General features: G+C 39.0%; 1 protein-coding gene across 1 annotated transcript in view; it reads right to left on the bottom strand.

Annotated features, from left to right (window-relative positions):
* Positions 1-277: 277 nt before the first annotated feature.
* Positions 278-16,866, bottom strand: part of MTHFD1 (methylenetetrahydrofolate dehydrogenase, cyclohydrolase and formyltetrahydrofolate synthetase 1) — a 40,463-nt gene continuing 23,874 nt past the window's right edge. The window contains exons 16-28 of the mRNA XM_068682534.1: positions 16,707-16,809; positions 15,433-15,509; positions 14,321-14,461; positions 11,213-11,281; positions 10,572-10,683; positions 10,230-10,369; positions 9,778-9,819; positions 8,636-8,736; positions 7,532-7,709; positions 6,310-6,417; positions 5,001-5,153; positions 1,609-1,714; positions 278-1,427 (exon numbers count right to left, since the gene is read on the bottom strand). Of these exons, the coding sequence (XP_068538635.1) occupies positions 1,625-1,714; positions 5,001-5,153; positions 6,310-6,417; positions 7,532-7,709; positions 8,636-8,736; positions 9,778-9,819; positions 10,230-10,369; positions 10,572-10,683; positions 11,213-11,281; positions 14,321-14,461; positions 15,433-15,509; positions 16,707-16,809 (1,314 nt within the window). The 3' untranslated portion in view covers positions 278-1,427; positions 1,609-1,624. The remainder of the gene's footprint in view (positions 1,428-1,608; positions 1,715-5,000; positions 5,154-6,309; positions 6,418-7,531; positions 7,710-8,635; positions 8,737-9,777; positions 9,820-10,229; positions 10,370-10,571; positions 10,684-11,212; positions 11,282-14,320; positions 14,462-15,432; positions 15,510-16,706; positions 16,810-16,866) is intronic.

Below are 16,866 nucleotides of genomic sequence, written 5' to 3'. Positions count from 1 at the left end.
TATAATTATTCTCCCCTCTTGAATAACTTGCTCTCTCTATATATAGCATCTGTGTACTACACATGCACCCTTACATTGGTGCACACCTACACCACCAATCTCCCAGTTCTCACCAAAATCCAAACGTTTTTAGATTGAAGTAGATCAAAGTAGATGGACCTGGCAAGTCTATAAAGAAAGGGAAAGCCAAAAATATTTAGCTGCAAGCATGGCAGTCAATAAAACTAGCATCTTAATTCAGATCTTTTGCAGTCAACTGCGAGTAACTCAAACCCACTGAATAATTCAGGTAGTTTATTTCCTATAGATGACACACGCCGTATAGGAAAAGAAACAAAAATAAACACAGAAAATTGAACACATAGTGGTGCATTGCAGGCAACTTATTACTGCAATAATCACTTATAATTGTCAATACTGGGACTGCCGCGGTATGCAGTTAATCACAGAAATAAATTCTCCTCATTAATCTCAGCGCATACATTAAAACCCAAGAAGCACTGCAAGTATTTATCAATTTATTTGTATTAGTTAAAAATCTGGCAGCAACTATATTTTTGTTACAAAATGATTTTTGGCCTGCTGACAAAGCCTACTACAAATGACTTGATCACTACTCACATTGTCTTTGTTCACCAAAAAGGTACCTTAGGAAACAAGGCTTGTCGGTGTAACCGTACTTACTGTTGAGCATAAAAGGGTTCAAAAGACATTTGGTCAAAGCCACAGACATGGCCTAGAGATCCAGTCTCTACAGATCTGATACCCAGGGATTCAATTTCCAGTAAAAATACAATCTGTTAGTCATAGCCGGGTTTTCTTAAAGAGAAATTTGATATAGCTCAGGTGTCTGCAGAAATAATCCACAGCAGAAGCCAGGGTGAGCACTTCTAGAGAGAGCTGACATGCAAAAGTATTCTTCCTTGTTCCCTCTTTTAAATGAAATTGGTGCAATTTCGTAACACAGCCAATTCTCTCACAGTGCGAGACAGGGATATAGAATTCAGTACAGCAAGTAGGAATATTACAGTGCACAAGACTTCCAAAGATAATACATTCCACAGAAACTCTACCGTTAAGGCAACTAAGTCGCAAGACTGTTCCAAAAAGCACCAGCTTTAGGATTTTTAATTATTAAAATCATCTCACTGAATCAAGAGGTCACTAAACCCAAGTTTCTGTATTATGCTTCAGCTACAATTATGAAGCAGGAAGGTTGTACACGAAGTATACTTTAGTATACTTAGTTTCAGCTAGCTTGCAACACAGTAGTTTAAAAATTATTACGGATTAAAAATAAGTGTTTGATCCTTCAGCACTCCTCCTTCCAGTCACTTCTTGCACTGTAAGCTCAGTCATATCTTGTTTTGACTTAAAGATCAGGGCATAGTTCCGTTTACATGACTCATCAGGTGTTCTTCTGGGAGCTAAAAAGAAAAATAAATTTAATTACTATTATATAGTCTGCAGGCAACTTTCAGGCTGAATTATAATCATATGTCATTTGGAAACATATGGCATAATATGGGATTGGCTTAACTCCATTATCTCAAGTTGAGAAATAAAGCCCAAAGACTGAAAGCCTTCTAACCTGAAGGTGGCACCTACCTTTGGTTAATTCTTTTCAAAAGAGACCATTTACTTCTCCTGACAATGGGTCCAAGTCTATATCATAAAAACAGGGTCTTGTAGGAAGTCCTGGCATAGTGCTCATCTGGACAACAAAAGATAAATTGTTAAAACGGAACCACATAGCTTTGCACAGAAGATCTAATACTTAATCTCTGCTGAGAACTGTGTTGGCGACAGCTCCTTGCACACCTACATCCTAGCTGGGTGATGGCCGTACACCATTTTGAAGCATACTGCAAGAACCAGAAACTGGCTTAGTAGATAGATGTGGCACACAGTTCAACCTCTGCCAGGGATGGTGTCCGGGATTTGGCAAAGCACTTAAGCATCCAGCTGACCAACCATTACATGAGTGTTCACGGACTTTGCTGTGAGGACACAATAACTGATTGTGGCAGCTTGCTGATTATTCAAATGATGATGCATATTTTAATACAACTTTGCAGACTGTAAAGTCTCAGTTAATTAAAACTCTAAGATTCTAGAACCTTAACTGTAAAATAATTAGGGATAATTATTGTTGAGACAAGAGCTTTAATAGTTGTTTTTTTTTTTTTTAAGCTTAATTAGAAATGGACAGGTCAGCTTTCCTGATTGTAACATTTTTGAGGTATGCAAGTCAGAGTGGTTGTGCAGTGGCAGAACCAAAGCCAGCAAAACAGCTGCCTGCACTATGCCTGCCTCAGGGCAGTCCTTTCAAGTTGTCCCACTGTTGAATACCCACTTTCAGAGCTGCAAAATGCGAAGCCAGCAGGGACTACGCTTGGCCTCATTTACTAATGCAGATGACAATTTTGCCTTCCCGAACTCAGTGTTTAGCCCAGCAGCGCATGCAGTGCTAACATGGACGTCCTACAAAGGTGGACAATTTGTGACCATGCTTGACAGTTTGTGCCAGTGGTCATTTACCCCATAAACAAAAATTCAATGTCTCACTTTCCATTTACATCACCCAGCCCCAGCTTTCACAACCAGTAATTGTTATGCCTGTCTCCATTAGGTTAAAGATCTCTTTAGCAACCTGGTATTTTCTCCCTGAGCAAGTATTTTGCACACCAATCAAATTTTGATAATAAGCTCAGCAGCAAGGTTAGGCATTTTCTACAGATCTCAAAACTCTGGGAGCTTTTGGAATCCCATCCCATTTTCCTAAGCCATTTAAAAGTGCTAATACCAGTCCCATATGTACTATACCACTGCAGGATGTATACATGCCTTATGCAAAGGTAAAAGCCACTTCAAGGTTACTTTTTGTAATGAATTTTAGGACTGCACTGGCTTTTTGTCATAGCTGTTCCATTCCAGGACAGGGAAGAGGGGATGACAGAGAGAAGAGTGGACCTCAGATATGGCTCTCATTTCTTGTCTTTATCTTTAGTTGTATGAATATGTCACTCTCAAGAGCCAAATCAGTAAATGAGATTCAAAGTGTCTAGAAGGGTTTTTCTGTTCTCACCACACCTTTTCACCTTGAAATTATATTTCTTTTTAAACCTCAAGGTATTTCATTAAAGAACAACAGCTTCAACTCTGAGCCAGAAGGAAAGAAAAACACAAAGCTCAGAAGTTGAGAAAATTTAGAAGTATGATATATCTTTGCAATTAACTTCAGAATAACAAGAACATGCATGCAATGTTGATTAATTTCACCTCAAATTTCACAAAGATCTTCCAGAGAGAGCAGCGTTTTTACTGTGTTTTCAGCTCACAGTTCAATGGCTGCTGCCAAAAAATTACTCTGAGGCTAACACATCTCCTGTTGAATGGGCTTAAAATAGTGATCTGATTCAAAATGCCCTGGGTTGCTTCTCAAAATGACATCTCTTCCCTGGCTTAGTAGACACCACAGAAGAGTGATCTTCATGTCCCTAACCAGAAGGCTTACTGTTAATTCTGGCAGAGTTAGCATCATGATTAACTGCATGTCCAAGAAAACATTACAGATTTGTGAAGGTAGCAGAGCGGAGACTCCAACTTCATAGAAATGGAAGGCACAGGAAAAAAAAAAAGTCAAAACAGTGTCTGTAAACATCTTTCTATTGTGTATCTCGTTAATGCTGTGTACTCTTTCCTTCTCTAGTACTTATAAATATCCAAAACATCATTGTTTGGATTAAATCTTGGCTTGCGAAAAAGTAATTAATTAACAGGAGTGAGCACACTATCTTTCATTTCATCCCAACACACACAGTACTCCTTAAAAAGATGTATGAGCCAGACTTTACTCAGGATGTGGTGATTTTATTTATGTTGGGTAATCTGGAAAACCCTTATTTTTTATTAAAAAAATAATTAAAAAAGATATTCAGTATTTGGCTCTTGAAGAGCTAGCATGTGAAGGAGGAAAGGATCCAGCTCTTAAATCAACAAACTTTAGCATCTGAGCCATTTGCCCTTAATGATTTTGAAACAAAACTCATTAAAACAAACATGTTGCCATGAAGACTTCAGAAAAAAAAAAAAAAAAAAAAAGGTTTAGGCCCAAGAATAATAAGAAAAAGACAGGGCTGGTTGCTCCAACTGCTCCTGCAATAACCTAACAAGTTACTTAGCATTTATCCAGAACAGATTCTGCAGATAAGATTTCCAGTGGAGCCTTTCATCCTAACATTCTTTCTTTGGACACAAACCTGAATGTTAGTTCATTTTGCAGGTAGCTCCTCTTTCTGCCAGCCCATTCCTATCAAAGCTATTCCAGGATCCTGCTTCCATTGTAGCTACTCTCTCTCCTCTTGGCTGACATTATGTCAATCATCTCAAAGAACAGAAACTAAAAACTCAAGGGCACAGGGAAATAAATTGTTGGAACAGATGGTCAGCAAAAAAAAAAAAATTGGCAAAAAGCAAAACAAAACCAATGCAAGGGGAGACTGACAAATGCTTGGTAATACAAGTCAGCTTTGCTTTGGAGGTATCTCAACAAAAACTGTTTGCTTTGTAAGCTCTGGAAGAGTTGTTTTATTTCACAGACCTGCAGATGCACACTGCTGCAATACTGTAAAGTGCATCAGGAATGCCAAGTCACGCAGGCAGTTAGGGGGGCAAGGATTTATCCTATCCTCTCCATCAATCTGTAGTTCCTAGAATTCCTTAGATACAGAGCTCACTTACTCCTCAAAATCCAGGAAGACATAGATGTGGGACCTGGGAAGGACACCAGGGGCTTGCTAAATATCTGAAGGATCTATTTTAGCTTCCCTCTTCCCACTGGAAAACCCCTATGAAGGGCATTTAATACACTGGACCATTAAATCATCATCTGTGAATGCCAAGGACTCTGTTCAGTTAAGATACCTTTTGTAACTGGAATGCACATGAAGTTTTTTTTTTCACACCCTGCAGTTCCGGGGTTTTACTCAATCACTTACTGTTCCTACCAGCGGATACAGGAATCCAGCACCAACACTCGCCCGAATATCTCGGATCGGCAGGATAAAACCTGTAGGTGCTCCTTTTTGTTCAGGGTCATGAGACAACGATAAGTGAGTTTTAGCCATGCAGATCGGCAGGTTTCCAAATCCCTGGGCAAGGCAATGAAAAGGGAAAGAGAAAGAGGGAAAAAAAAATAAGTGAAAAAACAGTAACAGTTCCTGTATTCAAATGTAATTACACTATTCTCTGTGCCATTCTCTGCATTATCGTGTCATTTTATGCTTCACCCACAGCCTGTCAGATCCACTGACCATTCTGCATCCCCATTCGTTCTCCCAAATTCTCCCTCCATCCCCAGTATTAAGGGAAGAACAGCTAACTGAGGAAAAGGTTAATGGTATGGAAGTGGTAGATATCTTGATAGCTGGCTTACTTTCTACTCTCATCCCAAAGCGTTAGTTGAAACAGCTCAGAACTAAAGTTCTTGTTCAGCTGAGGTTGGTTAATTAGAAACGTCTGATGTAATTGCACACTGTGAGGAAGTAGCAATTACACAGCTATGGTATTTCAATAGAATTGTAAAGGAATGTACAAGAGATACAAAAGCAAGAAACTATGTACACCAGTAGTTAAAGGACTTCAAAAGCAAAATTATTCAAGCACACTGTAAACAAAGCATGGCTTGTTCTCAACATTTTTCTTCTCTTCAAAGCCCTTTACAGACCTTCATTAATGCAGAAACTATCTAAAAAAGCAGGTAAATTCATAAGAATAGCACACTAGAGAAGAAAACCAATAAACAACCAGAAAGCATCTAATCAACAACCAGACGCCAGGTTCTAAATTTATAAAAGTAGCCATGTTTTCACAAGAAGTATTGTATCAATTGTGGAACTCATCCCCCAGTACAGCTGGGGCTGCCGATAAGGTACACACATTCAAAAACAGTTCAGATAACTCAGTGGGACATGACAAAATAAATAAAAAAAAAATCAGAGACTATTTAGAACCAGTCTGCATGGTTCCCAACTAATTCCCAACTGCTAAAGGATTGGAAAGTAAAGATCACTGAATTTTTCCCCATCACACAGTATAGGGGACTTATGACTGGACCAGAGGAGTTCTGTTTCTTCCTTCCCACACCACCTTTCCATACTCTTCTGCCACAGCGGTATTCAACAAGTCCTGGGCAAGGACATGTTTCAAGTGATGATTCCCTTTATACACAGTTTGAACACCACTGTTCAGTATAACCATTTTAAATGAAAAGCATCACTGGGTAGCAGATTACACGGAAAAACTAACCTGCTTAGTGTACAAGGTGACTTTCTCCTGTGCTTCTGGAAGTAGCTCAATGTCACTTGCCCCATAGATCTGCTGTGCAATAAGCCTGATCTTATCTATAACAGGGAGCTGGAAAAAAGACAGGCAAGTCAGAATGGCCCAACTACACCGAGCCATAACATCACAGCAGCTTCACAATCCTTCATATATGTTGCACTCATCTGCAGCTACAGGAGGTATTCCCATTTGCTGTAAAACAAAGCTAAACAATAATTTAAGGGGTTTCAAAACAAGTTTCATTTATCTTGTTGCAGCTCTTGTTAAGAGGACAAAAGTAGTTTATTACACTCAGAAACAATACACATCAGTATTTCTTATGAGCTGTGCTTACATGTTAATTACCACCCCCTGCAAGAGGCATCTGTATTTGCTCTCAAGTTTAAGTCAAAAAGCAGACAAAAATAATTTGAGGGAATACAAATTAACTGTTAAATAAAAGCACAAATAAATCAGGTTAAAGAAGAAAAATTGAAAGCATCTGTTTTAGAAGCTGAAATAGACACAAGGACATAACTGTACCTCGTTAGGTACCTCATTAGGTGCCTCAATAGGCGCTTGCTATTAAAGGAGATTTTAGGCCATAACCTAGGAAATAACAGTGACTTCATTACCTCCAAGTCATATGCCAAATTTGCTTAAGTACAAAATCATTAGAAATACATTTACATGCACTCTTCCACCCAACGTGTAGTGTGACTCCATAAACCTTATTTGCAGAGAAAGAAACAAGGTCAAAATGGACATATTCTGTTCCACAGCCTGTTGTATTCTCATCCTGAGCACCAAGTGCACCCAAAAACTCTTCAGTAAGGTAGCAAGTGTGTTCAGGCTTGTTCCAGTCCATGCTCTGACAGGAATGCACGTCTTAGATCATGAAATAAACTTCACCCTATCCTGAAACATGGCTGTCACATTAGAAACCTGTTCGTCATCTCTAGCCAGGTCACAGCAGTATCTTTCAGCATCAGAAATAAACTATATTTCACTTAGTAATCAAAACAACGAGAACTGACAAACTGTATCTTTGAGACTGGTGGAATAAAGGTTATATTCTAAAAACAAGTTTCTTCTCAGTTTCTCAGAGCAGACTTTCAGGTAACTTTCAGCCATTTAAGCTAGTGAAACCAGCTAATCTCTACCTTATAAACAAAGTACCTCCCTCCGTAATAGTGCAAGCTCTTACCTCCACATTATAGAGGAACCTGAAGTTGCTGGGTGTCTGTGATGCTCTCTGAACAGCCTGGGCCAGTGCAACAGCTCCTTTACCTCCCTCTGCCCAGTGAGTGCACTCAACAGCATCAAATGCCCCTGCTTCCTTTGCCTGTTGTACTACAAGGGCCAGTTCAGCTTTTGTGTCTGTTCTGTAAGGAGAAAAGTCAGTGTATTTGTACCAGAATGTATGCACAGTAAATGAATAGCTTGTTCTATTTCTCATTCTTGTCAACAAGACTCAAACTCTGTCTAAAGAAATCACAGGATCCATCTACCCACCAGGGAGCCATTTTTACCGAGGGGTTATCCACCACAAGCTCCACAGAGAAACATAGAGCAACAAGTAGGCCTGAACTACATGCAGAAAGCCAAGACAACTGACAGCCATGCTCTGGATTTTCTGCTTATATCAGCAATGCAACTCCTGTCTTCAGAAGCAAACTCAAAAAGACAGCAGTACTTGCTGATTTAGAGATGCTAAAGGTGTGCTACATCACGTACACAACAAATTAGAAAATTTCTCTAGATCAGAGATTCAGATACATTCACTTCAGATGAACTAGCCTCTTGCTGACTATTCCATTTCAACTGGTATCAGACTTACACACCAGTTCAAAGCCCTTCTGCTCTTATAAGGGAAGACCACACAGACTGTTTCCTCTGCAGTACAACGTGCAGAGCCCTAAATGCTTCCCGGCATGGCACAATTATTCTATGCAGCAGACCACTGAACACAGTGGGGTTTACAGCAAGGGCACTTCACCATCTATTATGAACTTTGATTCCACATCATCACAGGTACCTTTTGTCCACAGTAATTTGGCCAGTTATAGTGTAAATGATGGCAGATAAGTCACTTATCATAAGATCTTAAACTAAATTTAACTAGTGAGTGCTTGTGAAATGACTGAGCAGAGCTCCTCTATTTATTCAGCATTTTCAAGCAATGCAAAATGTTATTTTCTGCAAACAAAACCTGGACAATACTGAAAAGAAGAGAGTTTGCATTCCACATAGCATATAAAGCACCACCATTTTATTCCCATGCATCAATTCCAGGCCCCAGCTCACTTACTTGAAAGCATTGACAGCCACTACTACTGGGACACCAAACATCCGAGCATTTTTGATTTGTTTGCTTAGGTTACTACAACCTTTTGCCAACAGCTGAAGATTCTGTAAAGAATACAACAAGCAGAAAGTGCATTTTATGAAGGGCAGTGAAACTTTTGCTCCAAATCCACTATATCCACAGCTCATGATGAAAGCGTCAGAAAGGGTATGAAACCACCAAGACACATTTTTAGAACTGCTTTTTGAACACTCTGGACTAGTGCATGATCTCAAATGGAATGCTAGAAAAGGATTGACTGTTTCTAAAAATTGCTGGTTTCAACTGCCAAGTCAAGGTAGGAGAAATTATTTTTTATTGCTTTTTGTTATTCTTAAGTCAATACCTATGCTCATTAATTCCTCACAGTAAAGTCTCATTTTCTTCTGTGGCACATTCCTCTTTAATTATTAAATATCACTAGCAGTGAATTTCACGACATTTGTTTGAAGTTTGTGGTAACAGCTTTCAGTTTACACATATTTGTTTCACAGCATCAGAGATTATTAATGGAAATCCAGACATTTCATCCCTTCCTATCATTTTAAGAAATAAACCCAACAGAAGCTCTAGAAGTTAAAAAGCTGAAGCCATATAAAGAGAGCCAGACCAATTATCTAAGTACACACAACCTTTCAAGGCACGAGGATAGAAGCATAGACTTTAGTTCACTTTCCTCTCTGCTTTCAAAGGAAGGGCAGAAGGGGAATAAAAACTGCTGCTGCTAAGAAGAGAGTAATTAGACAAGCACTCTGAATATTTTCAGAGACAGTATTTCAGCCAAGCAATTACTTTAATACTGAGAGGGTCAGGGGACACTCAGCAGACATTACTATGAAAAATTGAGCACATAGACAATTGTGGGAGCTCAGGAGAAACAGAAGGCTCTGGCTAGGTCAAGTACAATAAATGCTTGAAAGAGCAGAGCCAAAGTAACATCATTATATTAAAAAAAAAAAGAAGAACATTATAGCTTGTGTGAGGAAGCATTTCCCTGGCAGCTAAAGAATTGACACAGACTGGCTATCCAGGCATGCACTGCATGACAATATTGTGTAATGACTGCAAATAGGTGGTCAACTGTCACAACAGCTAAAGAAGGTTACCTCTTCTGTGTACTCCTTTGGTAAAGGTACCCCAGCAGTGACCTAGGGAAGAAAAAGACGAGGGTACCCCATAAGATTTTTATTCATGACAGCAATATGTATTTGATTCTTGTAAAACTACATCAAGATACAACACTCTACTTCAAGAGTATTTTTTTTCCTAAGAAAAAAGAAAAAAAAATGAAAGCTATACTCATAATGTAACAAATTAAGGACTGTGATAATATCACTAGTGGCCTGGCATATTTAATTATGACAATAAAATAGGCAGCTATGTATCTGTAACATACTACAAAGAAGCAGCTTACAAGCAGCAGGGACATATGGATTCCTTTTACAACTGCAGATCTCAAGATAATTAAAAGCAGATCAAACCCTACAGGGCTTTAAGTGACTGCACGAGTACAAGTAAGAGCTTCTTAGGCCTAAATGAAACCTTGTCTGGTACTTACTGCAGGCCCTCCTCCATGCATTTTCAGAGCTCGGACAGTAGCAACCAACACCACCACATGAGGCCGGAGACCAGAGTAACGGCACTTAATATTAAAGAATTTCTCCATGCCTATGTCTGCACCAAATCCTGCTTCCGTAACTAGAGTAGGAGAAAAAAAAACAAAGGAAAAAAAATGAGGAAGTTAATGAAAGGTTGCTGGGTAGAGAAATCAGTGCTCTGATTATAGAAATCAGAAGCTTCTTCTAAGACAAAAAAAAACAAACAACAAAGACAGTCATGATATAAAAAGCAGATCCTTCCCTGCAAAACCAACAACAAAAACAACATACCATCCACTTACCAACAAAGCCCTCTTTACCCACAAGCTTCAGTGCTATTTTGTCTGCCAACACTGAAGAATTTCCATGTGCAATGTTGGCAAAAGGTCCAGCATGAACAAACACTGGTGTGCCCTAGAAAATGGGGGGTGGGATGTGGGAATGACAGGGGGAGAGAGAGAAAATCAGAGGGTAAAATTTAGCAAATCAGTGGTATTTCAAGAGCTAAGTACTACAGTATCTGAAGAAATTCATTCTTAGAAGACAAATCTTAAAGCCCTTTGATCAAACATTCATTATCATTACTAAAGAAAGATTACAGATTATAATAATCTTCAGAAGTGGAGATATTAACCCACTTAGGAAAAGGATGGCTAAATCCCGGCAACTCTTCACCATTCTCCTGCACTCATGCTATCTAGATTTTCAAAACATTTTCTGACACCGGAGTCAACAAAAGAGATACAGCAAAGTTTAGTGCATTGCTTCAGTGTCATCACATATGCCAGTGGCATACTTATAAAGACACTAGTCCTGAATCTTTGATAGAAACCATGATAAACCTTCAGCTGTAAGCAGAGTAAGTCCATGCTGACTGTGATAAATGAACTAAACCAGTAGGCTTTTTTGTGAACACACTTACAGCAAATCACCTGTGGCTCACCTCTAGTGTCTGCATGAGATTTGGTTTAACAGCATCTTTCATCAAGACAGCCAGAGCACCAGTCACTCCCTAAAAGGAAAAAATAAAAAAAAAGAGCTATCAGTTCCCAGATGTAGTGAGACAAAGAGACAGTTCCTAGGCAGTTTCAAGACTCTGCTTTTATCCTGGTGAGCTTTCAGGAGCAGAACCAGCAGTTGCTCCAGATGTAAGTAACATTACTCAGGACAGGGCAGAATAATGCCTTTTACATCCTTCTAAAAGGATTTCTGCTGTGTGCAGCCTTTTGGTTGTGACCTTGTTTGGCCACCTTAGTCTGTAGTAAAGGCATAAAAAACAACTGCTGTTTCAGCAGGTTAGTAAACAATAGTAACCCTTAGATATTCAAGGTTTATTGTGTCCCATTCAGTAGAACAAAGCGGGGAGAGTTTTTCAAGACCATTTTCATACATGATAAAAATACTGCACTGCATTCTTCATCCCAACACCTCAACTGTAGCATTACTGTCTTTCTTTTGCAGTACCTAAACACAGTGAGTTTAAAAGTTACACATGTCAACGTTCTTGGGTTTTACAGGTAGAATAATTTTAGATATTTTTCCCCCTAACTTCAGCCACTAGGCTCCACATAACGGCCTGAATGTGTGCCTAACTAGCTGCTACATCCTGGCCAACTCCCTCACACAGAGCTAACTTCTAAAGTGAAGCCCTGTGTTTGTGAAAAAGATCAAGCTGGCATCATGAACCAGTGGCAAACAGCAGAGTCCATGTTCCTTCTGGGGTGCAGCTGTGTGCCCTGCTGCAATTCTGCTTCCTATAAAGTGAACACTTGTGACTCCATTCACATCTGTTCCAGGAAGAGAAAAATAATGGTTTGGTCAACCTTGTAACTGATGGAGTCCAGTGAAAACTGAACTGGTTGTCACCCAGCATTTGCTAAAGTAACTAGAACTGTTATCATGGCTACTGAACCAAACGTTTAGAGCAGTTACGAAAACCTCAAACCATTATTTCCTTTTCTTCCCTTTTAATTTCAATTGGATTGCAGCATTCAATTATATGATTTTTTTTTTTTTTTTAAACATGCACTGCTTTGTTTCATTATTTCAATCTTGCCACATGAAAGCTTAGTTAACATTTAATGGATAAGCTTTAAACTTCAGTCATCTCCAGAATAATGAAAGCTACTGAGCAAGATTTCCATGACGACATTTCAGGCCTGTGTCAGTCAGCAGCACTTCAACACATCTCTGTCTCTAAAAACCTGTAGTCAGTTTTTGATTTCATGTTTCTTCCCAGTTTCTTTGAGCTTCCTGGTAATGCACCCATGACTTTGGTCTACAGCAGAAGGATGTGGACATCTTATTGTGGCAGTCTGGTCTCTGCAATCACCATGTTTCTGACTGCACTAGGAGCATGTAACACACTCTTAACCATGCAAGCCAATGGCCACCACCTGCACAAATGTGTTAAACCTGAGAATCTGTTTGACACACTGATACCATCCTCCACTCCACAGTTGTGACAAACAAAATTAATTAGGTTCAAAACAAACAAAAAATATCTTGAGATGAAAAGACTTCTACCACCTAGACTCCACATAAAACCTACAAAGCAACTCCCTGCCCAAGTTCCATCTGCTTCCATTGATTGGCAGCAAAAGGAACTTTTGTTTTGAGGAACAGGGGTTAATTTAGGTATTTAATGTTAAAACTTGGCAGCACGTTAGCAACAGGAAATAAAATCTCAAAGCTGCCTATAGAACTTTGGCACATGCCCTTCCCTGTGCCCAGCAAACGTCTCACATCAAGATACCTTGAGATAAATACTTCCCAGACCAACCCTTTTCCCGCAGGGCCAGAGTCAGGAGACACTGCTAATCTGCTTCCCAGTTTGGGAATTAATGCAGAAATAAAATTGGGAAGCAATGCAGAAATAAAAAAAATAATATCACTCAACCAAGCAAAAATATCTCCCCAAACTCAGAGACAGCAAGAGCTGGCTAAGCCTTAGTGCTGTGTTCCACCTTTGCTGGAAACAGAGACCAGGATACCCACCCTGTGGATTCCTCTGTCACACTGGAAAAGTTTATTCAAAAAATGCGAGACAAACATTAACACTGCACCACACTAATTTGCAGAGCTCTTTTTGAGTCATCAAAATTGAGGTTGTGAAAAAAAATCTACTATACAGGACAGCAGTAAGCCCAGTATCACGTCTCTGCTGACTAGTGCAACAGTCCTGAACCTGTTCTCTGTCTTGAGGCCAAGTTGCAGGGCACAGTTCACATACAGAGCTCAATTCCCCTCTCCTTCTCCAGACAGGGTTGCCATCTCCAAAGCACTTACTGGAAAAAAGCGTCTGGGGCACAGGCTAATCCCTGAACCATGCTGAAGCACTGTCTGGGAGAGTTCCAGATGACAGACTCCATAAAAACACCAAGAACTGTGCTAATAATTAGTGTATGGACAGTTGCAAGACAATATTGCACCTTGCGACTGTTTTACATACTGGTAACTGACATCACCAGTGCTATTATATTCAGCATTTCGTTCAGTGGAAATAAGGGATTTGTGCACCTCACCAAAGGCTGCCTTATGGAGACCTTGCACTTATTTGCAACAAGGTCAGCTTTTATAGCATTCACAGTCTCCCAGCGCAAGATATTTCATCATCTGTAATTAAATTTGCACCAGGCTTTGATCCTGCTTAATGTTTTCCTCGCTCCAGGGAGTCTGAGAAACAGGATGGCCAGCAGGATGCATTTTGAATTCTTCCTATTTCTAAATATGCTTTTTATCTAGAAGCCACCATGTATTCCCCCAGTAATTCCTATGGTGCTAGCTTCAATTTGACATGCAATACATCACAAAGAACCCCTTGTCCCTGCCCAGAACATGTGTTCACACAGTCTCTGAGTTAGGAGCTAGCCACACTGAAATAAAAAAAAAAAAACAACAAAAACTTCAGTAACTCCAGAGGCCAAGATTTCATTTTAATTTTCAGTATTCTGAAGTCTTTCCTGCACAGAATCATCATTCTGCTTTTCAATACAAGGACTTTCAGAAGTGCTAAGAGACAGTTAGCATTTAAGGATCGTGACTCTCTTACAAGGTCATCTGTTGTAACTGGTTCTCCTCTCTTGCTGGAAGCTACTACCATTCTGCCCAGTCGCCTTTTCATGTCATCCAAGCTATCAGAGAGTGCTAGAACTGCCATGATTTCACTGCTCACTGTGATGTCAAACTGAGCCTGCAAGAGATAAATAAAGAATGTGAATTCATCAAGATTCCCCAGCCGAAAAAAGGCTAGTCATCTCCATTATAATAAAAAATAAATACAAATATAAATAATTTTAAGTATTACTTTCAGAACGTACCTAAATCATAAAATTATTTAAATTGACAAATTTAAACCTTTTTTTTTTAGTGGAAAATAAAGTAAAAACTACTTATTCCACTGCTATTATATGACTCTCTCCTGGCATGTAAACTAGTGATTCATGTAAGAACACTTACAGAATATATTTTAGAAGACTGAGCTTACTAACTCATCTAGCCATCACTAAACAGTACAGCACATGACAAGGAAAAAAAACAAGCCCAACAACAACAAAAACCTAACTGATTCTATAAGAAATGAAGGGTAGAATTCATATTCATCTGACATAACACAGATACCTCCGTTGAAGCTAGGTGCCCTAGAGACCTTTTCAAGTAAATAGAAAAAAGGTTTTCTGGGCACAACCCATTTAAACTATTAATTTGACAGTTATTAAAGGATGAGAGAAATCACAGTCCCAATTGACCATTTTTTTTACGTTGATTATACAATGAATCCAGACAACAAGCTTGGATACTGTGTTGGGTTTTGGACAGACGCATCCCAAACAAAGCATGTGCAGTGGCTAAGATTAGCAATCGCCAGGCATCATATTTGCAGGGAGCATTTGTGTACCACTGTTACTGTGCCACAGTCATAAGCCAACTAAGCCAGTGTTCAGGGAAAGGCTGATGGGAACAGACAGCAAAAAGTCCCTTCAACCAAGCACTTCAATGGTAGCAGTTCACTACCAAAAGTATAGTTTTATTTTCTCTTTAACAAAATACCAGTAAAAAAAAAAAAAAAAAAAAAAAAAAAAACATCTGGAGTTACAAAAATTTGCTTTGGGATTGTATTTTTCAAAGTACTTTTTAAAAGACACAAGAAAGGAGAATAATTACCGTTCGTGAAAAGCCTTTTTCTGTTGGAGACTGTCCAATAGTGATTTTCCTGAGGAACCTGTCATTTGTATCCAGTACTGTGAGGATGCAAAGAAAAAGATGAGAAGTCACACAGCCATAAGTCACAGTTCTGGTTTGTAACACATGTAGACTCATCTAGATCAGCATGAAGAGAGGATGGCAGTTTGGAAAACAATCTTCTCCTACTGAATGGTAAGCACTCATCAACACGATTCTTCTCCAAAATGGAACTGCAATGATGTTAAGATGACCACAATCACATGCAGATTCTGCATCGTGTTCAGAGAGAGTCTACCTACCTGTGTGTGCATTAACTACAAGTCCAAAGCCTCTCTGAAAAGCAGAGCTGCTAGAATAAGTCCAATTGCTTTTTCAAATTTTCATGGCTTTTTCATCATTAGTTAAAATGAAATCATAAAATTATTACAGCCAAAAGGAAATAAAATTATCATTTTATAAATTTAAGGACAAAATGGTCAGAATCCACCATTTAATGAGAACAGTTCCATAGAGCCCCACTAGCTCAAATTATCTTTGGAACACAAACTATCAAATACCAGCTTAAACTTGCTGTTTCTTACTAGCTGCTTGAAAAATTCTAAGTATTTTATAAAATATTTCCCATGAGGCAGGCTAATTTAGCTCCATTATAGGTTATGAAGCAAATTTTGGAGAATACATTTCACATTGTATTTTCATAAAAAGAAGAAAAAGCAATCCTCATGGGATCTAAATAAAATTTTTCCTTATCTGAAATTCCTTTTGTTAGTGAAATACTAATACAGCCAGACCAGAGACTGATCTTACTTTAGGTATCTTTAAAAACCTTTTAAAAATCTGGCATTTATTTTCTGTCATTTCCCAACAGAGCAAGTGGGCAGATTAAAATTGAGTTTAATTCCAGAACAGTACCCTCTCCTTGCTCACAATGCTTTCTCAGATAGTCAGGTTTTTTACCTGACTGTTGGCTACAGTTGCTAAACTCAAAACTCTCAGTGACCAACAAAAGCACAAGCACTAACTTGCACCAATTAGTGAGGTCTGCTCTGAATTCACAAAGATTAGGATTCAAGCCCGTGTCAGCCCCTGTAGGAATGGGATCCCAGCTGCATGCACCTATCCCAAACACTCAGAGCCCTGCTGTCCTTCCCATTTTCCCAGGAAACACGGTTCCAGCTACACTTGCAAACCTCTTTTTTGAGATGGTTTGTTTGTTTTTTTTTAATAACTCTTTCATTTAATGGCTCTTGTACCTCTTTGCCATGTTATGGTGGCCGGGTCAATGTCCAGTCTCACAAACATGTTCACTTCTTCCTTTGTCAAAGTCGTAGGATCAGTTTTGTTAATGCCCAATTTCTATGGAAGGAAAGAACAAATAAGAGGAAAAAAAAACGATAATGAGAAGATTCAGAG

Source organism: Anas acuta, chromosome 5 (genome assembly GCF_963932015.1).
Source record: "Anas acuta chromosome 5, bAnaAcu1.1, whole genome shotgun sequence".
NCBI lineage: Eukaryota > Metazoa > Chordata > Aves > Anseriformes > Anatidae > Anas > Anas acuta.
The sequence above is the reverse complement of the archived record's forward strand: the minus strand, read 5'-3'. Positions and strand labels throughout refer to the sequence as shown.